The sequence below is a fragment of the Coregonus lavaretus genome (assembly GCF_964263955.1).
Source record: "Coregonus lavaretus genome assembly, chromosome: 22".
In the NCBI taxonomy this organism is placed as follows: domain Eukaryota; kingdom Metazoa; phylum Chordata; class Actinopteri; order Salmoniformes; family Salmonidae; genus Coregonus; species Coregonus lavaretus.
In genome coordinates this window covers 2,263,855-2,284,938 of record NC_140009.1, presented here as the reverse complement: position 1 = coordinate 2,284,938, position 21,084 = coordinate 2,263,855, and the positions used below count along the sequence as shown (strand labels likewise).

The window sequence follows — 21,084 nt, the reverse complement described above, 5'->3', positions numbered from 1 at the left end:
GTTCATTCTCTACAACATCCGTAGAGTACGACCCTAACTCACACAGGAAGCGGTGCAGGTCCTAATCCAGGCACTCGTCATATCCCGTCTGGACTACTGCAACTCTGTTGGCTGGGCTCCCCGCTTGTGCCATCAAACCCTTGCAACTTATCCAGAATGCCGCAGTCCACCTGGTGTTTACCTTTCCCAAGTTCTCTCATGTCACCCCGCTCCTCCGCACACTCCACTGGCTTCCAGTTGAAGCTCGCATCCACTACAATACCCTGGTGTTTACCTACGGAACATCAAGAGGAACTGCCCCTCCCTACATTCACGATATGCCCAAACCCTACATCCCAACCCGAGAACTCCGTTCTGCCACCTCTGGTCTCTTGGCCTTCCCACCTTTACGACTGTGATATGTGGTTGTCTCACCTAACTATCTTAAGATGAATGCACTAACTGTAAATCGCTCTGGATAAGAGTGTCTGCTAAATTACTAAAATTTAAGATGTACACAGGCAGCCCAATTCTGATATTTTGTCTTATTGGCAAATATTTGATTGGTTAAAGGCCAATAAGATCAGACTGGGCTGTGTAAACCCAATGTGATTCCAGTATGATTCCAGTGTGATTCCAATGTGATTCCAGTGTGATTCCAATGTGATTCCAGTGTGATTCCAATGTGATTCCAATGTGATTCCAATGTGATTCCAGTGTGATTCCGATATGATTCCAATGTGATTCCAGTGTGATTCCAGTATGATTCCAGTGTGATTCCAATGTGATTCCAGTGTGATTCCGATATGATTCCAATGTGATTCCAATGTGATTCCCTTGTGTGCAGGTGAAGCGTTCGGCCCGTATGTGTGGAGAGTGTGAGCCGTGCAGGAGGACTGAGGACTGTGCTCAGTGTGATTTCTGTAAAGACATGAAGAAGTTTGGAGGACCCAATAAGATCAGACAGAAGTGCAGACTCAGGCAGTGTGACGTCCGAGCTCGGGTGAGTCCATAAAGGTAGATGGAGGGTGCATTTGGACCGTAGACTGTTTTAGCATGGGCAGCGGCATTGATTTATGCCTCTCAAGCAACCACCAAACCTCGACAAAAGTGCACTCTTTATTCATTTACACTATTGAAGCCTCTGAAACGGACATTATTGTAGAGACCCTAACCCAACACCTAGCGACCTCGTCAACAGGTTTGGATTTCTTTACGTAAAAGCTAAGATGTTGGGTTGACAGTCGGTGGACCTAGGTTTGAGTACTTGACTGGGTTACCCCCCCCCCGAATTAGCTTCAGTATATTTGATGCACCATGTCTCTCTCGCTGTAGAAAATGCTTCGTGTAAAGGATGAGGAGTTTGCCCTTTCTGGTCGGGAGGGCAGAGGGAGTCTGAGAAGAGGAGGGCATCTGTCTGATGACTACAGTGAGAATGAGATGGAGCTCTACCATCAGTACAAGGCTGCAGGCTACGAGGATAACAATATGGTCAGATTATCACTCACACACGGACGGACAGACAGACACACACACAGACACACAACACACACACACAACACACACACACACACACACACACACACACACACACATAAAGACAGATTATCGCTCACACACGGACGGACAGACAGACACACACACAGACACACAACACACACACGGACAGATTATCACACACACACACACGGACATCCGCTCACACACGGACGGACGGACAGACAGACACACAACACACACACACAACACACACACACAACACACACACACACACACACACACACACATAAAGACAGACAGTATACTAGCTTTGTTAGTTAGAAGTGGAGATATGAATATATTTTGATTGATTGATTGCTCGATTAGTTAATTTATTGATTGATTGATTATCTCCTGTGGTATCAATGCAGCCATGGCATAGTGATGATGAGGAGGTGACCTTTGACCCCGTGCAGCGGAAGAGGGCTGTGAAGGTCAAACACGTCAAGAGACGAGAGAAGAGATGGGACAAGAAGGAGAAGGTACAGAAAGTACTACAACCTTGTCCATAACACTAAGGCACATGTTTTGCAAAAGCAAAATGACCATAAACCTAATTGTAATCTGGCATCGTGATTTAATTTCAAACTTTTCTTCAACAATGCGTAATATATTTAGAGAGATATATTATAGAGATATATTATAAAGATACAGTATATTATAGAGATATATTATAGAGCGATACAGTGCCTTGCAAAAGTATTCATCCCCCTTGGCGTTTTTCCTATTTTGTTGCATTACAACCTGTAATTTAAATGGATTTTCATTTGGATTTAATGTAATGGACATACACAAAATAGTCCAAATTGGTGAAGTGAAAAAAATAATAATCTTGTTTTCAAAAAAGTCAAAAAAATTAATAATGGAAAAGTGGTGCGTGCATATGTATTAACCCCCTTTGCTATGAAGCCCCTAAATAAGATCTGGAGCAACCAATTACCTTCAGAAGTCACATAATTAGTTAAATAAAGTCCACCTGTGTGCAATCTAAGTGTCACATGATCTCAGTATATATACACCTGTTCTGAAAGGCCCCAGAGTCTGCAACACCACTAAGCAAGGGGCACCACCAAGCAAGTGGCACCATGAAGATCAAGGAGCTCTCCAAACAGGTCAGGGACAAGGTTGTGGAGAAGTACAGATCAGGGTTGGGTTATACAAAAATATCAGAAACTTTGAGCATCCCACGGAGCACCATTAAATCCATTATTAAAAAATGGAAAGAATATGGCACCACAACAAACCTGCCAAGAGAGGGCCGCCCACCAAAACTCACGGACCAGGCAAGGAGGGCATTAATCAGAGAGGCAACAAAGAAACCAAATATAACCCTGAAGGAGCTGCAAAGCTCTGTCCATAGGACCACTTTAAGCCGTACACTCCACAGAGCTGGGCTTTATGGAAGAGTGGCCAGAAAAAACCCATTGCTTGAAGAAAAAAATAAGCAAACACGTTTGGTGTTCGCCAAAAGGCATGTGGGAGACCTCCCAAACAAATGGAAGAAGGTACTCTGGTCAGATAAGAATAAAATTTAGCTTTTTGGCCATCAAAGAAAACACTATGTCTGGCGCAAACCCAACACCTCTCATCACCCCGAGAACACCATCCCCACAGTGAAGCATGGTGGTGGCAGCATCATGCTGTGGGGATGTTTTTCATCGGCAGGGACTGGGAGACTAGTCAAAATTGAAGGAATGATGGATGGCGCTAAATACAGGGACATTCTTGAGGGAAACCTGTTTCAGACTTCCAGAGATTTGAGACTGGGACGGAGGTTTACCTTCCAGCAGGACAATGACCCTAAGCATACTGCTGAAGCAACACTTGAGTGGTTTAAGGGGAAACATTTAAATGTCTTGGAATGGCCTAGTTAAAGCCCAGACCTCAATCCAATTGAGAATCTGTGGTATGACTTAAAGATTGCTGTACACCAGCGGAACCCATCCAACTTGAAGGAGCTGGAGCAGTTTTGCCTTGAAGAATGGCCAAAAAGCCCAGTGGCTAGATGTGCCAAGCTTATAGAGACATACCCCAAGAGACTTGCAGCTGTAATTGCTGCAAAAGGTGTCTCTACAAAGTATTGACTTTGGGGGGATGAATAGTTATGCACGCTCAAGTTTTCAGTTGTCATATTTCTTGTTTGTTTCACCCCCCAAAATTTTTTTGCATCTTCAAATTGGTAGGCATGTTGTGTAAATCAAATGATACAAACCCCCCAAAAATCAATTTTAATTCCAGGTTGTAAGGCAACAAAATAGGAAAAATGCTAAGGGGGGTGAATACTTTCACAAACCACTGTACAGTATAGAGCTATATTATGGAAATACACTGAGTATACCAAACATTATGAACACCTTCCTAATATTGAGTTGCACCCCCTTTTGCCCTCAGAACAGCCTCAATTCGCCGGGGCGTGGACTCTACAAGGTGTCAAAAGCGTTCCACAGGGATGCTGGCCCATGTTGACTCCAACGCTTCCCACAGTTGTGTCAAGTTGGCTGGATGTCTTGTGGGTGGTGGACCATTCTTGATACACACGGTAAACTGTTGAGTGTGAAAAACCCAGCAGCGTTGCAGTTCTTGACAAACCGGTGCGCCTGGCACCTACTACCATACCCTGTTCAAAGGCACTTAAATATTTTGTCTTGCCCATTCACCCTCTGAATGGCACACACACACAATCCATGTCTCAGTTATTTCAAGGCTTAAAAATCCTCCTTTAACCTGTCTCCTCCCCTTCATCTACACTGATTGAAGTGGATTTAACAAGTTACGTAAGTAAGGGATCATAGCTTTCACCTGGATTCACCTGGTCAGTCTAGGTGTTCTTAATGTTTTGTATAGTCAGTGTAATTATAGAAAGATATATTATAGAGATATATTATAAAGATATATTATAGAGATATATTATAGAGAGATATACTGTATTATAGAGATACAGTACCAGTCAAAAGTTTGGACAAACCTACTCATTCAAGAGTTTTATTAAGGTATTATTAAGTGCATGTAATCACATTTATAAATGCGCTCATTATCAATTACTAAATATACCATTCATGACCTATATAAATGCATTTATGAATATGTACACTACCGGTCAAAAGTTTTAGAACATCTACTCATTTAATGGTCTTTCTTTATTTTTACTATTTTCTACGTTGTAGAATAATAGTGAAGACATCAAAACTATGAAATAACACATATGGAATAATGTGGTAACCAAAAAAGTGTTAAACAAATAAAAATATATTTTATATTTGAGATTCTTCACAGTAGCCACCCTTTGCCTTGATGACAGCTTTGCACACGCTAGGCATTCTCTCAACCAGCTTCATGAGGTAGTCACCTGGAATGCATTTCAATTAACAGGTGTTCCTTCTTAAAAGTTAATTTGTGGAATTTCAAGTAACAGACACATCTCAACATTAACTGTTCATAGGAGACTGTGTGAATCAGGCCTTCATGGTTGAATTGCTGCAAAGAAACCACTACTAAAGGACACCAATAAGAAGAAAATACCTGCTTGGGCCAAGAAACACGAACAATGGACATTAGACCGGTGGAAATGTGTCTTTTGGTCTGATGAGTCCAAATTTGAGATTTTTGTTCCAACATCCGTGCCTTCGTGAGACGCAGAGTAGGTGAACGGATGATCTCCAACCGTGAAGCATGGAGGAGGAGGTGTTATGGTGTGGGGGTGCTTTGCTGGTGACACTGTCTGTGATTTATTTAGAATTCAAGGCACACTTAATCAGCATGGCTACCACAGCATTCTGCAGCGATACGCCATCCCATGTGGTTTGGGCTTAGTGGGACTATCATTTGTTTTTCAACAGGACAATGACCCAACACACCTCCAGGCTGTGTAAGGGCTATTTGACCAATAAGGAGAGTGATGGAGTGCTGCATCAGATGACCTGGCCTCCACAATCCCCTGACCTCAACCCAATTGAGACGGTTTGGGATGAGTCGGACGGCAGAGTGAAGGAAAAGCAGCCAACAAGTGCTCAGCATATGTGGGAACTCCTTCAAGACTGTTGGAAAAGCATTCCAGGTGAAACTGGCTGAGAGAATGCCAAGAGCGTGCAAAGCTGTCATCAAGGCAAAGGGTGGCTATTTGAAGAATCTCAAAAAACGTAAAATATATTTTGATTTGTTTAACACTTTTTTTTGTTTGCTTCATGATTCCAAATGTGTTATTTCATAGTTTCGACGTCTTCACTATTATTCTACAATGTAGAAAATAGTTTTAAAAAATAAAGAAAAAACCTTGAATTAGTAGGTGTTCTAAAACGTTTGACCAGTAGTGTGTGTTGTAGAGATATACATTATAAAGGGGGTATATGATGAAAGGGTTGACTCTTTATGTACTGCTCAGTCGACTGACCTCCAGTTAATCAACCAATCTCCTATATTGCCCCCCCCCTCCAGAAAGAGAAAGAGGTGCGTCGTCACAAGCAGAAGCAGAAGCACCGTGAGCGGGGTGGTGGGGGCGGTGGCGAGCCCCGGGGGGACAGCGGTGGAGGAGGAGGAGTTGGGACGAGACAGTGTTTGGGACCAGGGTGTGTGGAGGTTTCCAGGGCCGGCTCCAAATACTGCTCGGAGGACTGCGGCATGAAACTGGCTACCAAGTAAGAGGAATACTTATCAGAACACTAAACACACAACACACAATAGAATCATTTAGGAAACAACGTACTGTAAAATTAAGTAGCAAACCCTTAAATCAGTGTAAAATAATTATTGTCCAAATCGCTTGAAGTTATGTTAAAACATAAAGTAGTCTTTTAATGCATTGATTGGACCTGTTTGTTGTTTGGTCCTGTTTGTCTGATGAAAGTAGGAAGCTTGAGGATACCTTTGGACATGGATGTTCATGTTCACATCTGTCTCTCAGCGGATACAACAGTGGCAGCATTCTCCCTGTATACAGGGCCTTCAGAAAGTATTCATAACCCTTCACTTATTCCACATTGTGTTGTGATACAGCCATCTGCACACAATACCCCATAATGACAAAGTGAAAACAAGTTTTAGTTTTATTTATTTGTAATTCATATTTTTTTTTAAATAAAAAAAATAAAAATCAACAAACAGAACACATTCCACATTCACAGATGAATAATATAATACAATAAAATATAAAACAAAACAAACAACACATTTATTATTATTTGCATCAGCACTATCTGTGATCATGTTAGCTGTTTCCAGCTTTAGTTGAGACAATGAGCATAGAGTTTTATACAACATGTATATAGACTAATATCCCTAATCACCCCAGTCACGCTGTACAATTTGAAAAATAGTTGAGTAGTGGAGACCAGTCTTATCAAACCTGGGATGTCTCTTGCGGAGGTCATAGGTCAGCTTTTTCATGAGGAAGAAAGTCAACAATCTGGTCAATCCACATTTTAAATGTAGGAGATGAATTAGAAGCCCGCAGTAAGGAGAATACATTTCTTAGCAAAGTATCTAACAGTCATAAACAAATGTTCTCTGTCTGGATAAAGAACAACGTCCTGCAAGTCTGGGTGGCATACTATAGGCGAGTGAGAGCATATCTGGGAGGAAATGCCAAGGTATTTCTTACAGCCCTTCCATGCTAGTAGGGTGCTGTAAATCACAAAGGTTTTGGCCGTGTTTCCCACTTCACTAAAGTTATTAATGAATATAATTGAGCTTAGGGGCAATGAACCACAGGATCGGGCCTCTATCTGAATCCACATTGAGTCTTGTCTGTTTGTGATCCATGTTAGCATGTTGAGGATTTGGGCAGACCAGCAGTAGGCAGGGAAGGGCTATCTATCCACCCATAGATTCGGGTTTCCATAGAGGGGAGAACTTGATCCTAGGTTTTTTTATTGCCCCATATACATTTGGTGATGCTTTGGTTGGTTGTTTTGAAAAAAAAGAAACTGGGAGATAGCGTGGGAGCATCTGAAATAAATAGTTCAGTCTAGGGAGGATGTTCATACGGGTAACATTTATTCTTCCGACTAAGCTAATTGGGAGGGAGATCCAGGTTCGGAGATCATTCTTGATTCGATAAAGGAGTGGGAGATAATTTTCCATGTAAAGGCAATTCAGATGTGGTGTTACAAAGATCCCAAGATATTGAAATCCCTGTGTCTTCCATTGGAACGGACAAAGTGTCTTCATAGAGCTGGTGAGTTTAAGATTGAGAGGGCAGACAATGGATTTGTTAAAATGTATCTTATATCCTGAAAACTTGCCGCACTGAGCAATTGTGTCTATAATGGGAGGGAGGGATTTCTCAAGGTTGGATATGTAGAGCCAGACATCATCCGTGTAGAGCGAAATCTAGTGCTGAAGGCCACCTGCAGAAACACCCATAATACTCGGATTGCTCCTTATCAACTCGGCCAAAGGCTACGCCCCCAACACGTAGAGCAGGGGGGACAGGGAGCATCCTTGTCTTGTGCCACGTCCCAAAGGGAATCTGTCAGAGTTCAGACCGTTAGTAGTCACCATGGCATTTGGATGAGAATATAGGGACTTTATCCATTTAATAAAGTTTGGGCCCATATTTAACTTTTCTAAGACTGAGAACAGAAAGCTCCACTCCATCCTGTCGAACGCCTTCTCAGCATCCAGTGAAGCCAGCAGGACAGGGGTCTTCTGTTCTTCTTGATCTATAATATCAAAAAGATGGTGAATGTTATCAGAAGAGTACCTGTCTCTAATGAATCCAGTTTGGTCCGCTTTTATTATTTTGGGAAGAAGAGTGTTTAGTCTTTTGGCGAGCAATTTGGTGATTATTTTGTAGTGGAAATCCAACAAGCTTATGGGCCGGTAGGACGAGCAGGAGAGAGGGTCCTTGTCTTTTTGAGCAACACTGTAATGCGGGCTGTGTACATAGAGTCTGGGAGAGCTCAGTTTTTACAAAAATCATCCAGCATTGGCATGAAAATAGGGCTAAGCTGGGGCCAAAAAGTTTTGTAGAACTCTCTGGGAAATCCGTCTGGGCCTAGGTGGCATGGAGATAATTGCCTCTAGGACCTCCTCAGGAGTGAAGGGGGAGTTGAGATCTTCTTGGTCGGTCTCTGATAGTTTTGGTAGCGAGATTCCCTCTAGGAAGGAATGGAGTTCTGCATCCGTTTTCTCTCAGAAGTATATAAATTGCAGTAAAAATCATGAAAAGTTAAATGTATCATATTTGGATCATATGTGACCGACCGGCTCGATTCGGTCTTATGTAGCAAAATTTGAAATTGTGTTTTTTACATTGGATAAAAGTAGAGACTCAGAGCTAGAAAATGGTATATGATACACTACAGTTGAGGAACAATGGGAAAGTAATTCTGCTTTGGAAGTTGATAAACTTGTAACCTCACTTTTGAGAAAATTGTATTTGAATGTTTTGGTACACCTATTGGAGAGCTCTTCTTTGTCTACACCCATTCAGCATCGTTCACACCCTCTTAAGCTTTAGCCCCACCCATGTCTTTAAGCGTTGTTATCCAGAGCGTTGGTGACTCCAACTGTTGCTGTTGGCAACAATCTACGTTTTTTGCCGACGTTTACTGACACCGGCCATATTCAACGGGTGTTGAGCGTTCATAAATTCATCAGTTATTCTGCGCTCTGGCACACTCAGAGGAGAGTGCTCTGAAATCGGAGTAGATAGCCAGAGGGAATTTACCAGCTACGTCTATCAACAGCTGTCGCAGTGACATCATTAACATTATTTTGAAATGGTTACTTGCATAGTGGAATCTTTTGTTAAGACATGTAGCTAGCTAGCTAAACAATGAACCATAATCCCAACTCATGACATTACTACCCTACATGAATCTGCAGGTAGTGAACCAACCAGGTTCAATTACATTCCTCTCCTCTTCTCTCCTCTTCTCTCCTCCTCTCTCCTCCTCTCTCCTCCTCGCTCCTCCACTCTCCTCTTCACTCCTCCTCTCTCCTATGTTCTCCTCTCCTCTCCTCTCCTCTCCTCTCCTCTCCTATCCACTCTCCTCTTCACTCCTCCTCTCTCCTCTCCTCTCCTCTCCCCTCCTCTCCGCTCCTCCTCTCTCCTCTCCTCTCCTCTCCTCTCCTCTCCTCTCCTCTCCTCTCCTCTCCTCTCCTCTCCTCTCCTCTCCTCTCCTCTCCTCTCTCCTATGTTCTCCTCTTCTCTCCTCTGTTCTCCTCTCTCCTCTCCTCTCCTCTCTCCTCTTCACTCCTCCTCTCCTCTCCTCTCCACTCCTCTCCTCTCCTCTCCTCTCCTCTCCTCTCCTCTCCTCTCCTCTCCTCTCCTCTCCTCTCCTCCTCTCTCCTATGTTCTCCACTCCACTCCCCTCCCCTCCCCTCCTCTCCTCTCCTCTCCTCTCCTCTCCTCTCCTCTCCTCTCCTCTCCTCTGTTCTCCTCTGTTCTCCTCTTCACTCCTCCTCTCCTCTCCTCTCCTCTCCTCTCCTCTCCTCTCTCCTCTCCTCTTCTCTCCTCTCTCCTCTCCTCTCCTATCCTCTCCTCTCCTGTCCTCCTTGCTCCTCCGCTCTCCTCCGCTCTCCTCTTCACTCCTCTCCTCTCCTCTCCTCTCCTCTCCTCTCCTCTTCTCTCCTCTCCTCTCCTCTCCTCTCCTCTCCTCTCCTCTCCTCTCCTCTCCTCTCCTCTCCTGTCCTCCTTGCTCCTCCGCTCTCCTCTTCACTCCTCTCCTCTCCTCTCCTCTCCTCTCCTCTCCTCTCCTCTCCTCTCCTCTCCTCTCCTCTCCTCTCCTCTCCTCTCCTGTCCTCCTTGCTCCTCCGCTCTCCTCTTCACTCCTCTCCTCTCCTCTCCTCTCCTCTCCTCTCCTCTCCTCTCCTCTCCTCTCCTCTCCTCTCCTCTCCTCTCCTCTCCTCCTCTCTCCTATGTTCTCCACTCCACTCCACTCCACTCCACTCCACTCCACTCTCCTCTCCTCTCCTCTCCTCTCCTCTCCTCTCCTCTCCTCTCCTCTCCTCTGCTATCCTCTGCTATCCTCTCCTCTGTTCTTCTCTTCACTCCTCTCCTCTCCTCTCCTCTCCTCTCCTCTCCTCTCCTCTCCTCTCCTCTCCTCTCCTCTCCTCTCCTCTCCTCTCCTCTCCTCTCCTCTCCTCTCCTCTCTCCTCTCCTCTCCTCTCCTCTGCTATCCTCTCCTCTTCTCTCCATATATGTGACCTCGTCATCTGCTGTTCGGACGGCCATGATTGTACACTCTGACTGCTCTTTTTTAAATAGCAAAGCAAGCCAATCTGCTAGGCCTATTGCTATACTCATGGTATTTCTGTTTAGTAAAGAAAACTGTGTAGTCCAAGTTTAGTTTGGCTTTGGCTGCTTTAAGTTAACATTTACATTTTAGTCATTTAGCAGACGCTCTTATCCAGAGCGACTTACAGGAGCAATTAGGGTTAAATGCCTTGCTCAAGGGCACATCAACAGATTTTTCACCTAGTCGGCTCGGGGATTAGAACCGGCGACCTTTCGGTTACTGGAACAACGCTCTTAACCACTAAGCTACCTGCCGCCAGGAGTCGCTGTCTGGGGATTGTTTATGTGCTTTTCCGCAGCATTCCAGCTCCCTCTCAAGATCTAACCTGTGTGCTTCCATTGCTTTTCTCTTAGAGGAAGCATATGCAGTTAGATGACCTCTTAGTGTGGCTTTGGCAGCGTCCCACAGTGTGGCCGGAGAATGCAGTTAGATGACCTCTTAGCGTGGCTTTGGCAGCGTCCCACAGTGTGGCCGGAGAAACAGGAGGGTCTTTGTTGTCTCGGGATGTTTTTACAGAGGTCAACGTGGAGGTGGTCAAAGGCGTGATCTGAAAGTGCTTTGGGTGGCAGAATTTATGAAAGTCTTTGGGATAACATTACATTTACATTTACGTCATTTAGCAGACGCTCTTATCCAGAGCGACTTACAAATTGGTGCATTCACCTTGTAGCCAGTGGGATAACCACTTTACAATTTTTTTATTTATTTTTTTGGGTGGGGTGGGGTAAGGGGGGGGTAGAAGGATTACTTTATCCTATTCCAGGTATTCCTTAAAGAGGTAGGGTTTCAAGTGTCTCCGGAAGGTGGTGAGTGACTCCGCTGTCCTGGCGTCGTGGGGGAGCTTGTTCCACCATTGGGGTGCCAGAGCAGCGAACAGTTTTGACTGGGCTGAGCGGGAACTATGCTTCCGCAGAGGTAGGGGGGCCAGCAGGCCAGAGGTGGATGAACGCAATGCCCTCGTTTGGGTGTAGGGACTGATCAGAGCCCGAAGGTACAGAGGTGCCGTTCCCCTCACTGCTCCATAGGCAAGCACCATGGTCTTGTAGCAGATGCAAGCTTCAACTGGAAGCCAGTGGAGTGTGCGGAGGAGCGGGGTGACATGAGAGAACTTGGGAAGGTTGAACACCAGACGGGCTGCGGCATTCTGGATGAGTTGTAGGGGTTTAATGGCATAGGCAGGGAGCCCAGCCAACAGCGAGTTGCAGTAATCCAGACGGGAGATGACAAGTGCCTGGATTAGGACCTGTGCCGGATAAAAATGTAATATATACGAGAGTTATGGACATTGGAGTAGTATTTATAATCCATAGATGAGCTATTAGTCTCTCTCCAGATATCTATCAGTCCCATCTCTTTAGTAAGAGAGTTCAACATCTTTGCCGATCTAGGATTTGTGGTGGGGACTTGAGAGGACTTGTCCTGCGTTGAGTTGAGGGTACAGTTAAAATCTCCAGCCAGCACTCCAAAGGAAACGCAATGCTCATTGAACATGGTTATAATTTTCGACATGAAAAGCAGGAGTATCTGTGTCTGTGTGGGGCATATATATATGAATATATTAATATATTTAAGATAGTAATTGGTTGCCCATACAGTGACCCAGTTATCAGAATAAATCTACCCTCCGGATCAGATGTTTTTGTCAATTTCGAATCGAACATGCTAATGGATAAGTATAGCTGTGCCTCTACTGTTAGATTTGAAAGATGAGAAATACACCCGAGCTCTGTTTAGCGTGTTCGGCATCCCAGAGGTGTGTCTCTTGTAAAATCGCGATGTCTGCTTTTTCAGTTTTATTGCATGACCTAGCCCCATGGCAGTTCCATGGCAGTAGATTTAAGGTACTAGTCAACGTCATCGAACAGTAATGGAACTCTAATGCAAGTCATCTCTGGGTAATAATTGCGATCACATAAAAGAAAAAGAAACGGTAAAAATAAAATAACAATCTCTGAACACCCCAGCCGAGTTCCCAAACAACTCCAAACAACTCCATATATCCTGTTGGATCTGTTAACCCCACGCTCAGTCACAATTCTGTGTTCCGAAAAACGGGAACAGTTCGCAACGCACAACGTCTTTTCCGAGAAAAAGAAACAAAATGCCTCATCCTCTCCGCCCCGCATTAAGGAAGTGACAACGTAGCCCACAGTAAAACAGAGAGGGAGGAATGAAGTAAATAAAATCAATAGCCTACAAATACATCCCCCAAAGGACATAGGCCTCATCATTTGGACTAAATAAAACAGAAATGAGGGAGCAAATAAAATGAAATATCAACAGCCTCTCGTTAGGTCTGTAGATGTGTCGTAATCGACAGGCTATCGATGGTGAAATGATAAATACAAATAAAAAGAGTAGGCTATAGGCCTAATTTAAATTGACAGTATCTGATCACTTTGTCTGCCGATTAGCCTATATGATCTACAGACAAGATAACAGGCTGTAAAAGGTTCATTTTCTCATTTAACATAAATGTAGGCTAAAACGTCAGTAAGCTAAAACATCAGTAAGCTAAAACGTCAGTAGGCTAAAACGTCAGTAGGCTAAAACATCAGTAGGCTAAAACATCAGTAAGCTAAAACGTCAGTAAGCTAAAACGTCAGTAGGCTAAAACATCAGTAGGCTAAAACATCAGTAAGCTAAAACGTCAGTAGGCTAAAACGTCAGTAGGCTAAAACATCAGTAGGCTAAAACATCAGTAGGCTAAAACATCATTAAGCTAAAACATCAGTAGGCTAAAACATCAGTAAGCTAAAACGTCAGTAGGCTAAAACGTCAGTAGGCTAAAACATCAGTAGGCTAAAACATCAGTAAGCTAAAACATCAGTAGGCTAAAACATCAGTAAGCTAAAACGTCAGTAGGCTAAAACGTCAGTAGGCCTAGGTTAGGCTATAGGGCCTATCCCTTTCTCAGCTAAAATAAAATAAATACAAATAGACGGCTATAATGACAGCGGGGCGGGTGGGTCACTGGATGGCGGTTATATGTTGTCTTACCTCCATTAATAATAACAGTAATCGCTTTTAGTCATTGGTCCATTTCTCAGTGGCCAGGATTGTGCTTGAAAAAACGTTTTGCCTCTTAGGGAGTTTTGAAGTGTCGCAGGGCTCCTTGGTGAAGAAATCCTGAGCTCGTTTGGGTATTTGAATCCCCTGAAGATGCCTCGGTTCCTGAGCTCGTTTGGGTATTTGAATGCCCTGAAGATGCCTCGGTTCCTGAGCTCGTTTGGGTATTTGAATCCCCTGAAGATGCCTCGGTTCCTGAGCTCGTTTGGGTATTTGAATCCCTTGAAGATGCCTTGGTTCCTGAGCTCGTTTGGGTATTTGAATCCCCTGAAGATGCCTCGGGTTCCTGAGCTCGTTTGGGTATTTGAATCCCCTGAAGATGCCTCGGTTCCTGAGCTCGTTTGGGTGAATCCCCTGAAGATGCCTCGGTTCCTGAGCTCGTTTGGGTATTTGAATCCCCTGAAGATGCCTCGGTTCCTGAGCTCGTTTGGGTATTTGAATCCCCTGAAGATGCCTCGGTTCCTGAGCTCGTTTGGGTGTATCCCTTGAAGATGCCTCGGTTCCTGAGCTCGTTTGGGTGAATCCCCTGAAGATGCCTCGGTTGCTGAGCTCGTTTGGGTGAATCCCCTGAAGATGCCTCGGTTCCTGAGCTCGTTTGGGTGAATCCCCTGAAGATGCCTCGGTCAATGAAGTGTTTCTTCACCTCGGCTAATCTCAGGAAACGTCTGGTGATTGGGTGCGGTGGTTGTCTGGCTGATGGTGGGGGCCTCAGTGCTCGGTGAGCCCTCTCCAGTTATATGGGCCTGTCAGGGGGACAGGTGGAGCCACTCGGGGAGTTTGTCTTGCAGGTAGCGGATCAGTGGCATGTTTCCCTCTTCTTTTTCGGCCAGGTTAAATAGAACACAGTTATTCCTTCGCCCCCTATTTTCTCTTCCAGATGCTCTATTTTCTTTTTAGCAGAAGCTATTGTTTCCACGGCGTCTGCCAGTGAGTTTTCCATGGATAGGATTCGTCCCTCTGACTCATCCAGGCACCCCAAAGTTGAGGGTTATCTTGTTGATGTCAGGCAAGGCATATTCCAGGGTTGTCATCTAGTTTGATGTTGAGTTCTGTACGTTGGGATCTCAGCTCAGAAAGGATGTCTTCGACAGAGGACAGGGTTGGCAGTTGTTGGGCCTCGGGAAGGGACGGGTCCTCTGGCTCCTGGCTAATGGCGCTAGCGTTTCCTGGCTAATGGCGCTAGCGTTTCCTGGCTAATGGCGCTAGCGTTTCCTGGCTAATGGCGCTAGCGTTTCCTGGCTAATGGCGCTAGCGTTTCCTGGCTAATGGCGCTAGCGTTTCCTGGCTAATGGCGCTAGCGTTTTCTGAAACTAGCTGTTTCTTGGAGGTTTTTCCACGGCTATTGCTCGAGTCCGGGTAAAAATGTGACATGTAATGTTGCCTTTTGTAGCCGCCATGGCTTTTTTGACTAAAGCAAATGGGGTTTAACTTGAAGTGGAGGTAAGATTAAGAATTCGAAATTACTTGTGCGGAGCTCTCTGTTCATGCGGCCATCTCGTTCAACGGTCACGTCATCCCCCGAAAGAAATGTTTTTAGAAATGTTTGCATATCTATTGAAAATATCAAATTTACATAAGCATTGAACCAGACTGAACCAGGTTTTCTTCTAGGATTTTGCCTGTGCTTAGCTCATTCAGTTTGTTTTTATGCTTAAGAAACTCCCTAGTTCTTGCCGATGACAAACATACCCATAACATGATGCAGCCACCACCATGCCTGAAAATATGGAGAGTGGTACTCAGTGATGTGTTGGGTGATTAGGAACAGTGTCAAGTAATCGTCTTTTTGTTTTCTCATGATTTGGTTGGGTCTAATTGTGTTGCTGTCCTGGGGCTCTGTGGGGTCTGTTTGTGTTTGTGAACAGAGCCCCAGGACCAGCTTGCTGAGGGGACTCTTCTCTAGGTTCATCATCTCTCTGTATGTGATGGCTTTGTTAAGGAAGGTTTGGGAATCACTTCCTTTTAGATGGTTATAGAATTTAACAGCTTTTTTCTGGATTTTGATCATTAGCGGGTATCGTCCTAATTCTGCTCTGCATGCATTATTTTGTGTTTTGCATTGTACACAGGGGATGTTTTTGCAGAATTCTGCATGCAGAGTTTCATTTTGTGAATTCTTGGTTTGTGAGCGGACCCCAGACCTCACAACCATAAAGGGCAATGGGTTCTATAACTGATTCAAGTATTTTTAGCTAGATCCTAATTGGGATGTCAAATGTTATGTTCCTTTTGATGGCATAGAAGGCCCTTCTTGCCTTGTCTCTCAGATCGTTCACAGCTTTGTGGAAGTTACCTGTGGTGCTGATATTTAGGCTGAGGTATGTATAGTTTTTCGTGTGCTCTAGGGCAACGGTGTCTAGGTGGAATTTGTATTTGTGGTCCTGGCAACTGGACCTTTTTTGGAACACCATTATTTTTGTCTTACTGAGATTCACTGTCAGGGCCCAGGTCTGACAGAATCTGTGCAGAAGATCTAGGTGCTGCTGTAGGCCCTCCTTGGTTGGTGACAGAAGCACCAGATCATCAGCAAACAGTAGACATTTGACTTCAGATTCTAGTAGGGTGAGGCCGGGAGCTGCAGACTGTTCTAGTGCCCTCGCCAATTCGTTGATATATATATATATATGTTGAAGAGGGTGGGGTTAAACTGCATCCCTGTCTCACCCCACGGCCCTGTGGAAAGAAATCGATGTTTTAACCACACACGTGGATTTTATAATGTAGTATTTTTTTTACCCGACACCACTTTTCATTTCATCTTTTCATTTCATCCATTTATAAAGCAGACCATACTTGAGTCAAAACCTTTTTTGAAATCAACAAAGCATGAGAAGACTTTGCCTTTGTTTTAGTTTGTTTGTTTGTCAATTAGGGTGTGCAGGGTGAATACGTGGTCTGTCGTACGGTAATTTGGTAAAAAAACAATTTGACATTCGCTCAGTACATTGTTTTCACTGAGGAAATGAACTAGTCTGCTGTTAATGGTAATGCAGAGGATTTCCACAAGGTTGCTGTTTACGCATATCCCACGGTAGTTATTGGGGTCAAATTTGTCTCCACTTTTGTGGATTGGGGTGATCATTCCTTGGTTCCAAATATTGGGGAAGATGCCAGAGCTGAGGATGATGTTAAAGAGTTTAAGTATAGCCAATTGGAATTTGTGGTCTGTATATTTTATCATTTCATTGAGGATACCATCAACACCACAGGCCTTTTTGGGTTGGAGGGTTTGTATTTTGTCCTGTAGTTCATTCAATGTAATTGGAGAATCCAGTGGGTTCTGGTAGGTTTTAATAGCTGATTCTAAGATTTGTAATTGATCATGTAATGATTTTGATGTTTGTTTTGGATAGATAGCTCTTTGGGTTGTTGTTTGTTTAGAGTTTTCCAATTGTCCCACAAGTGGTTTGATTCTATGGATTCTTCAATTCCATTGAGCTGATTTCTGACGTGCTGTTCCTTCTTTTTCCGTAGTGTATTTCTGTATTGTTTTAGTGATTCACCATAGTGAAGGCGTAGACTCAGGTTTTCTGGGTCTCTATGTTTTTGGTTGGATAGGTTTCTCAATTTCTTTCTTAGGTTTTTGCATTCTTCATCAAACCATTTGTCATTGTTGTTAATTTTCTTAGGTTGTCTGCTTGACATTTTTAGATTTGATAGGGAAGCTGAGAGGTCAAATATACTGTTTATGTTTTCCTAATGCCAAGTTTACACCTTCACTATTACAGTGAAACGTTTTGTCCAGGAAGTTGTCTCTCTCTCTGTCCCTCCCACCAGTCGTATCTATGAGATCTTGCCCCAGCGGATACAGCAGTGGCAGCAGTCTCCCTGTATAGCCGAGGAGCAGGGCAAGAAGCTGCTGGAGAGGATCAGGAGAGACCAGCAGTCAGCCCGCCTGAGACTCACAGACATGGAGAAACGCTTCCACGAGCTGGAGGGGATCATCGCCAAGGCCAAGCAACAGGCGGTGCAACATGACGAAGAGGTGAGAGAGAGAGAGAGAGAGAGCAAGCAAGTGAGACACACACACACACACACACACACACAGTCTCAAAACACAGCCTCAAAAGCCCGTCCATTCTGAGTTATTACTTTGAACGATTTGTTTCAGTAGCTTTATTTATTTGTTGCTCTCTTCTAGGTGAATGAGGGAGAAGGGGACGCAGATACAGATCTTCAGATATTCTGTGTGTCCTGCAGTCACCCCATCAACCCCAAGGTGGCGCTAAGACACATGGAGAGATGCTATGCTAAGGTCAGTCGGTCATTTTGACACATGGAGAGATGCTATGCTAAGGTCAGTAGGTCATTTTGAACATTGAAAACATTTTGAGCAGCAGCAATGTTTTGTATCAAATGTGTTGTAATAATATATTGTTTTGCCTTGTGCAGTATGAGAGCCAGACTTCCTTTGGGTCCATGTATCCCACGCGCATCGAAGGGTAAGGACAACACCAATCCCGCTAGACACATCACATCCCTCACGACTGCCACCAAATGTCAATGAAATTGAGGGAACATATCTTTACATTGTAGTCATTTAGCAGACGCTCTTATCCACAGTGACTTACATTTAGTGAATTCAATACGTTTGCTAATATGGGTGATTGTTAAAAGGGACAATTGATGGCTACAACCGTTAAACTAGTAGTAGTACACTACCAGTCAAAAGTTTGGACACACTTTCTCATTCAAGGGTTTTTTCTTTATTTTTTTAACCATTTTCTACATTGTGTGGAATAATAGTGAAGACATCAACACTATGAAATCATGTAGTAACCAAAAAAAGTGTATATATTTTATATTTGAGATTCTTCAAAGTAGCCACCCCTTTGCCTTGATGACAGCTTTGCACACTCTTGAGTAGGTGTGTCCAAACTTTTGACTGGTGCTGTAGTTTAAAGGATAATTGTAAAAAAAAAACAAAAAAAAACTCTGGTGCACATTATTGTTATAAACGTATTGTTCTATTTATCGTAATTGCATAAATTCTGCCGATTTATAGCGATATGGATTTTTGTCCACATCGCCCAGCTCTACACTGAGTGGACAAAACATTAAGAACACCTGCTCTTTCCATGACGTAGACTGACCAGGTGAATCCAGGTGAAAGCTATGATCCCTTATTGAGGTCACCTGTTAAATCCACTTCAATCAGTGTAGATGAAGGGGAGGAGGCAGGTTAAAGAAGGATCTTTAAGCCTTGAGACAATTGAGACATGGATTTTGTATGTGTGCCATTCAGAGGGTAAATGAGAAAGATAAAGGATTGAAGTGCCTTTGAACGGGGTTTGGTAGTAGGTGCCAGGCGCACCGGTTTGTGTCAAGAACTGAAACGCTGCTGGGTTTTTCACGCTCAACAGTTTGTGTATCAAGAATGGTCCGCCACCCAATGGACATCCAGCCAACTTGACACAACTGTGAGTAGCATTGGAGTCAACATGGGGCCAGCATCCCTGTGGAACGCTTTCGACACCTTGTAGAGTCCATGCCCCGGCGAATTGAGGCTGTTCTGAGGGCCAAAGGGGGTGCAACTCAATATTAGGAAGGTGTTCATAATGTTTGGTATACTCAGTGTATATCACAGTCATAGTAAGTAAATGTTTCCTTAATAAAGTAGTGAGTTATTTAGTTGAGTTAGTTTGTTGTTTCTGGCGTGTCTCTATCCGTAGTGCAACCAGACTGTTCTGTGACGTATACAACCAGCAGAGTAAAACCTACTGCAAGAGACTGCAGGTGTTGTGTCCAGAACACTCCAGAGACCCCAAGGTAGGTCTATAACAACCTACACATACCCTTCATAACACATTATGAGCTGTCATAACAACCCGCAGAGTAAAACCTACTGCAAGAGACTGCAGGGTAGGTTTTACTGGCCTTCTCATCTATTTATAAACCTTGGTGTTACACAAACGCTTCATAACGCTTCATAACGCTTCATAACAATATATGCCATTTAGTGTTTTAATTCAGTTTAATAACACATTATGTATACTGTATGCCCGTTTAGACAACTCTTGTTTCTGTGATCCCCTCCCACCTGAACCCTCTCCCCCTCCAGGTTACCGTGGACGAGGTGTGTGGCTGTCCCCTGGTGAGAGACGTCTTCCAGCCCACGGGAGAGTACTGCCGGGTGTCGAAACGCAAGTGTAACAAACATTACTGCTGGGAGAAACTGAGGAGGGCTGAGGTAGACCTGGAGAGAGTCCGAGTGGTGAGTGGAAAAGTCAAGCTAGCTTTTTGTGAAAGTCTCAAAATAGTCATAGCTGGGTGCGTTAAGTTAGTCTTTTCTTTCATATGTAGCCAACATTTCAGGCCCCTTTTTAGTCATCATGTGGTACATTTTACTTTTGGAAAATGTTACATGTTTTGAAATGTTTAAGTTAAATAGCCTTTGTCCTCTCCTCGTGTCCAGTGGTACAAGCTGGATGAGCTCTTTGAGCAGGAGAGGAACGTCCGGACGGCCATGACCAATAGAGCAGGTCTCCTCGCCCTCATGCTGCATCAGACCATCCAGCACGACCCTGTTACCACCGACCTCCGCACCGCCAAGGATAGGTAGACCCCCCCAAACCTCCGTCCCATGACCCTGAACTACCCCCTGGCCATGGACCTCCTAGGGTTACTACTGACAAGGACATGTAGAGGACAACCCCCCCCCCCCCCCCCCCCTGATCACGAGCCTCCTGGGGTTACTACTGACAAGGACATGTAGAGGACAACCCCCCCCCCCCCCCCCCCCCCCCCCCCTGATCACGAGCCTCTGCACCTCCTCAGGACAGATAGACCCCACCCCACAGGACCCTCACCACCACGACCCTGGCGGTGACCCAGTCACCACAATCCCGACCTCCGACCCCACCTCCATGGACAGATGGAACCAAGCCGTTAACAAAAAAGCCCCCTTGACCAACAAGACCCTGTCACCACGACAACCTGTCACCATGACCCGGTAACCTGGACCTCAGCACCTTCAAGGACAGATACATAGAGACAGAGATACAGATAGACAGAGACAGATAGACAGAGACAGATAGACAGATACAGATAGTCAGAGACAGATAGTCAGAGACAGATAGACAGAGACAGATAGACAGAGACAGATAGTCAGAGACAGATAGTCAGAGACAGATAGACAGATACAGATAGACAGAGACAGATAGTCAGAGACAGATAGACAGAGACAGATAGTCAGAGACAGATAGTCAGAGACAGATAGACAGATACAGATAGTCAGAGACAGATAGTCAGAGACAGA

The 21,084-nt window shown here is 44.4% G+C and overlaps 1 protein-coding gene across 1 annotated transcript in view; it reads left to right on the top strand.

Annotated features, from left to right (window-relative positions):
- The window catches only part of LOC311149461 (CXXC-type zinc finger protein 1-like), a gene marked incomplete at both ends in the record, with an annotated part of 56,190 nt that extends 35,802 nt beyond the window's left edge, over window positions 1-20,388 (top strand). Inside the window, 10 exons of the mRNA XM_084186658.1 lie at window positions 827-982; window positions 1,315-1,470; window positions 1,890-2,000; window positions 5,956-6,149; window positions 17,604-17,811; window positions 17,968-18,081; window positions 18,219-18,268; window positions 19,499-19,595; window positions 19,888-20,040; window positions 20,242-20,388. Of these exons, the coding sequence (XP_084042784.1) occupies window positions 827-982; window positions 1,315-1,470; window positions 1,890-2,000; window positions 5,956-6,149; window positions 17,604-17,811; window positions 17,968-18,081; window positions 18,219-18,268; window positions 19,499-19,595; window positions 19,888-20,040; window positions 20,242-20,388 (1,386 nt within the window). The remainder of the gene's footprint in view (window positions 1-826; window positions 983-1,314; window positions 1,471-1,889; window positions 2,001-5,955; window positions 6,150-17,603; window positions 17,812-17,967; window positions 18,082-18,218; window positions 18,269-19,498; window positions 19,596-19,887; window positions 20,041-20,241) is intronic.
- Window positions 20,389-21,084: the final 696 nt, after the last annotated feature.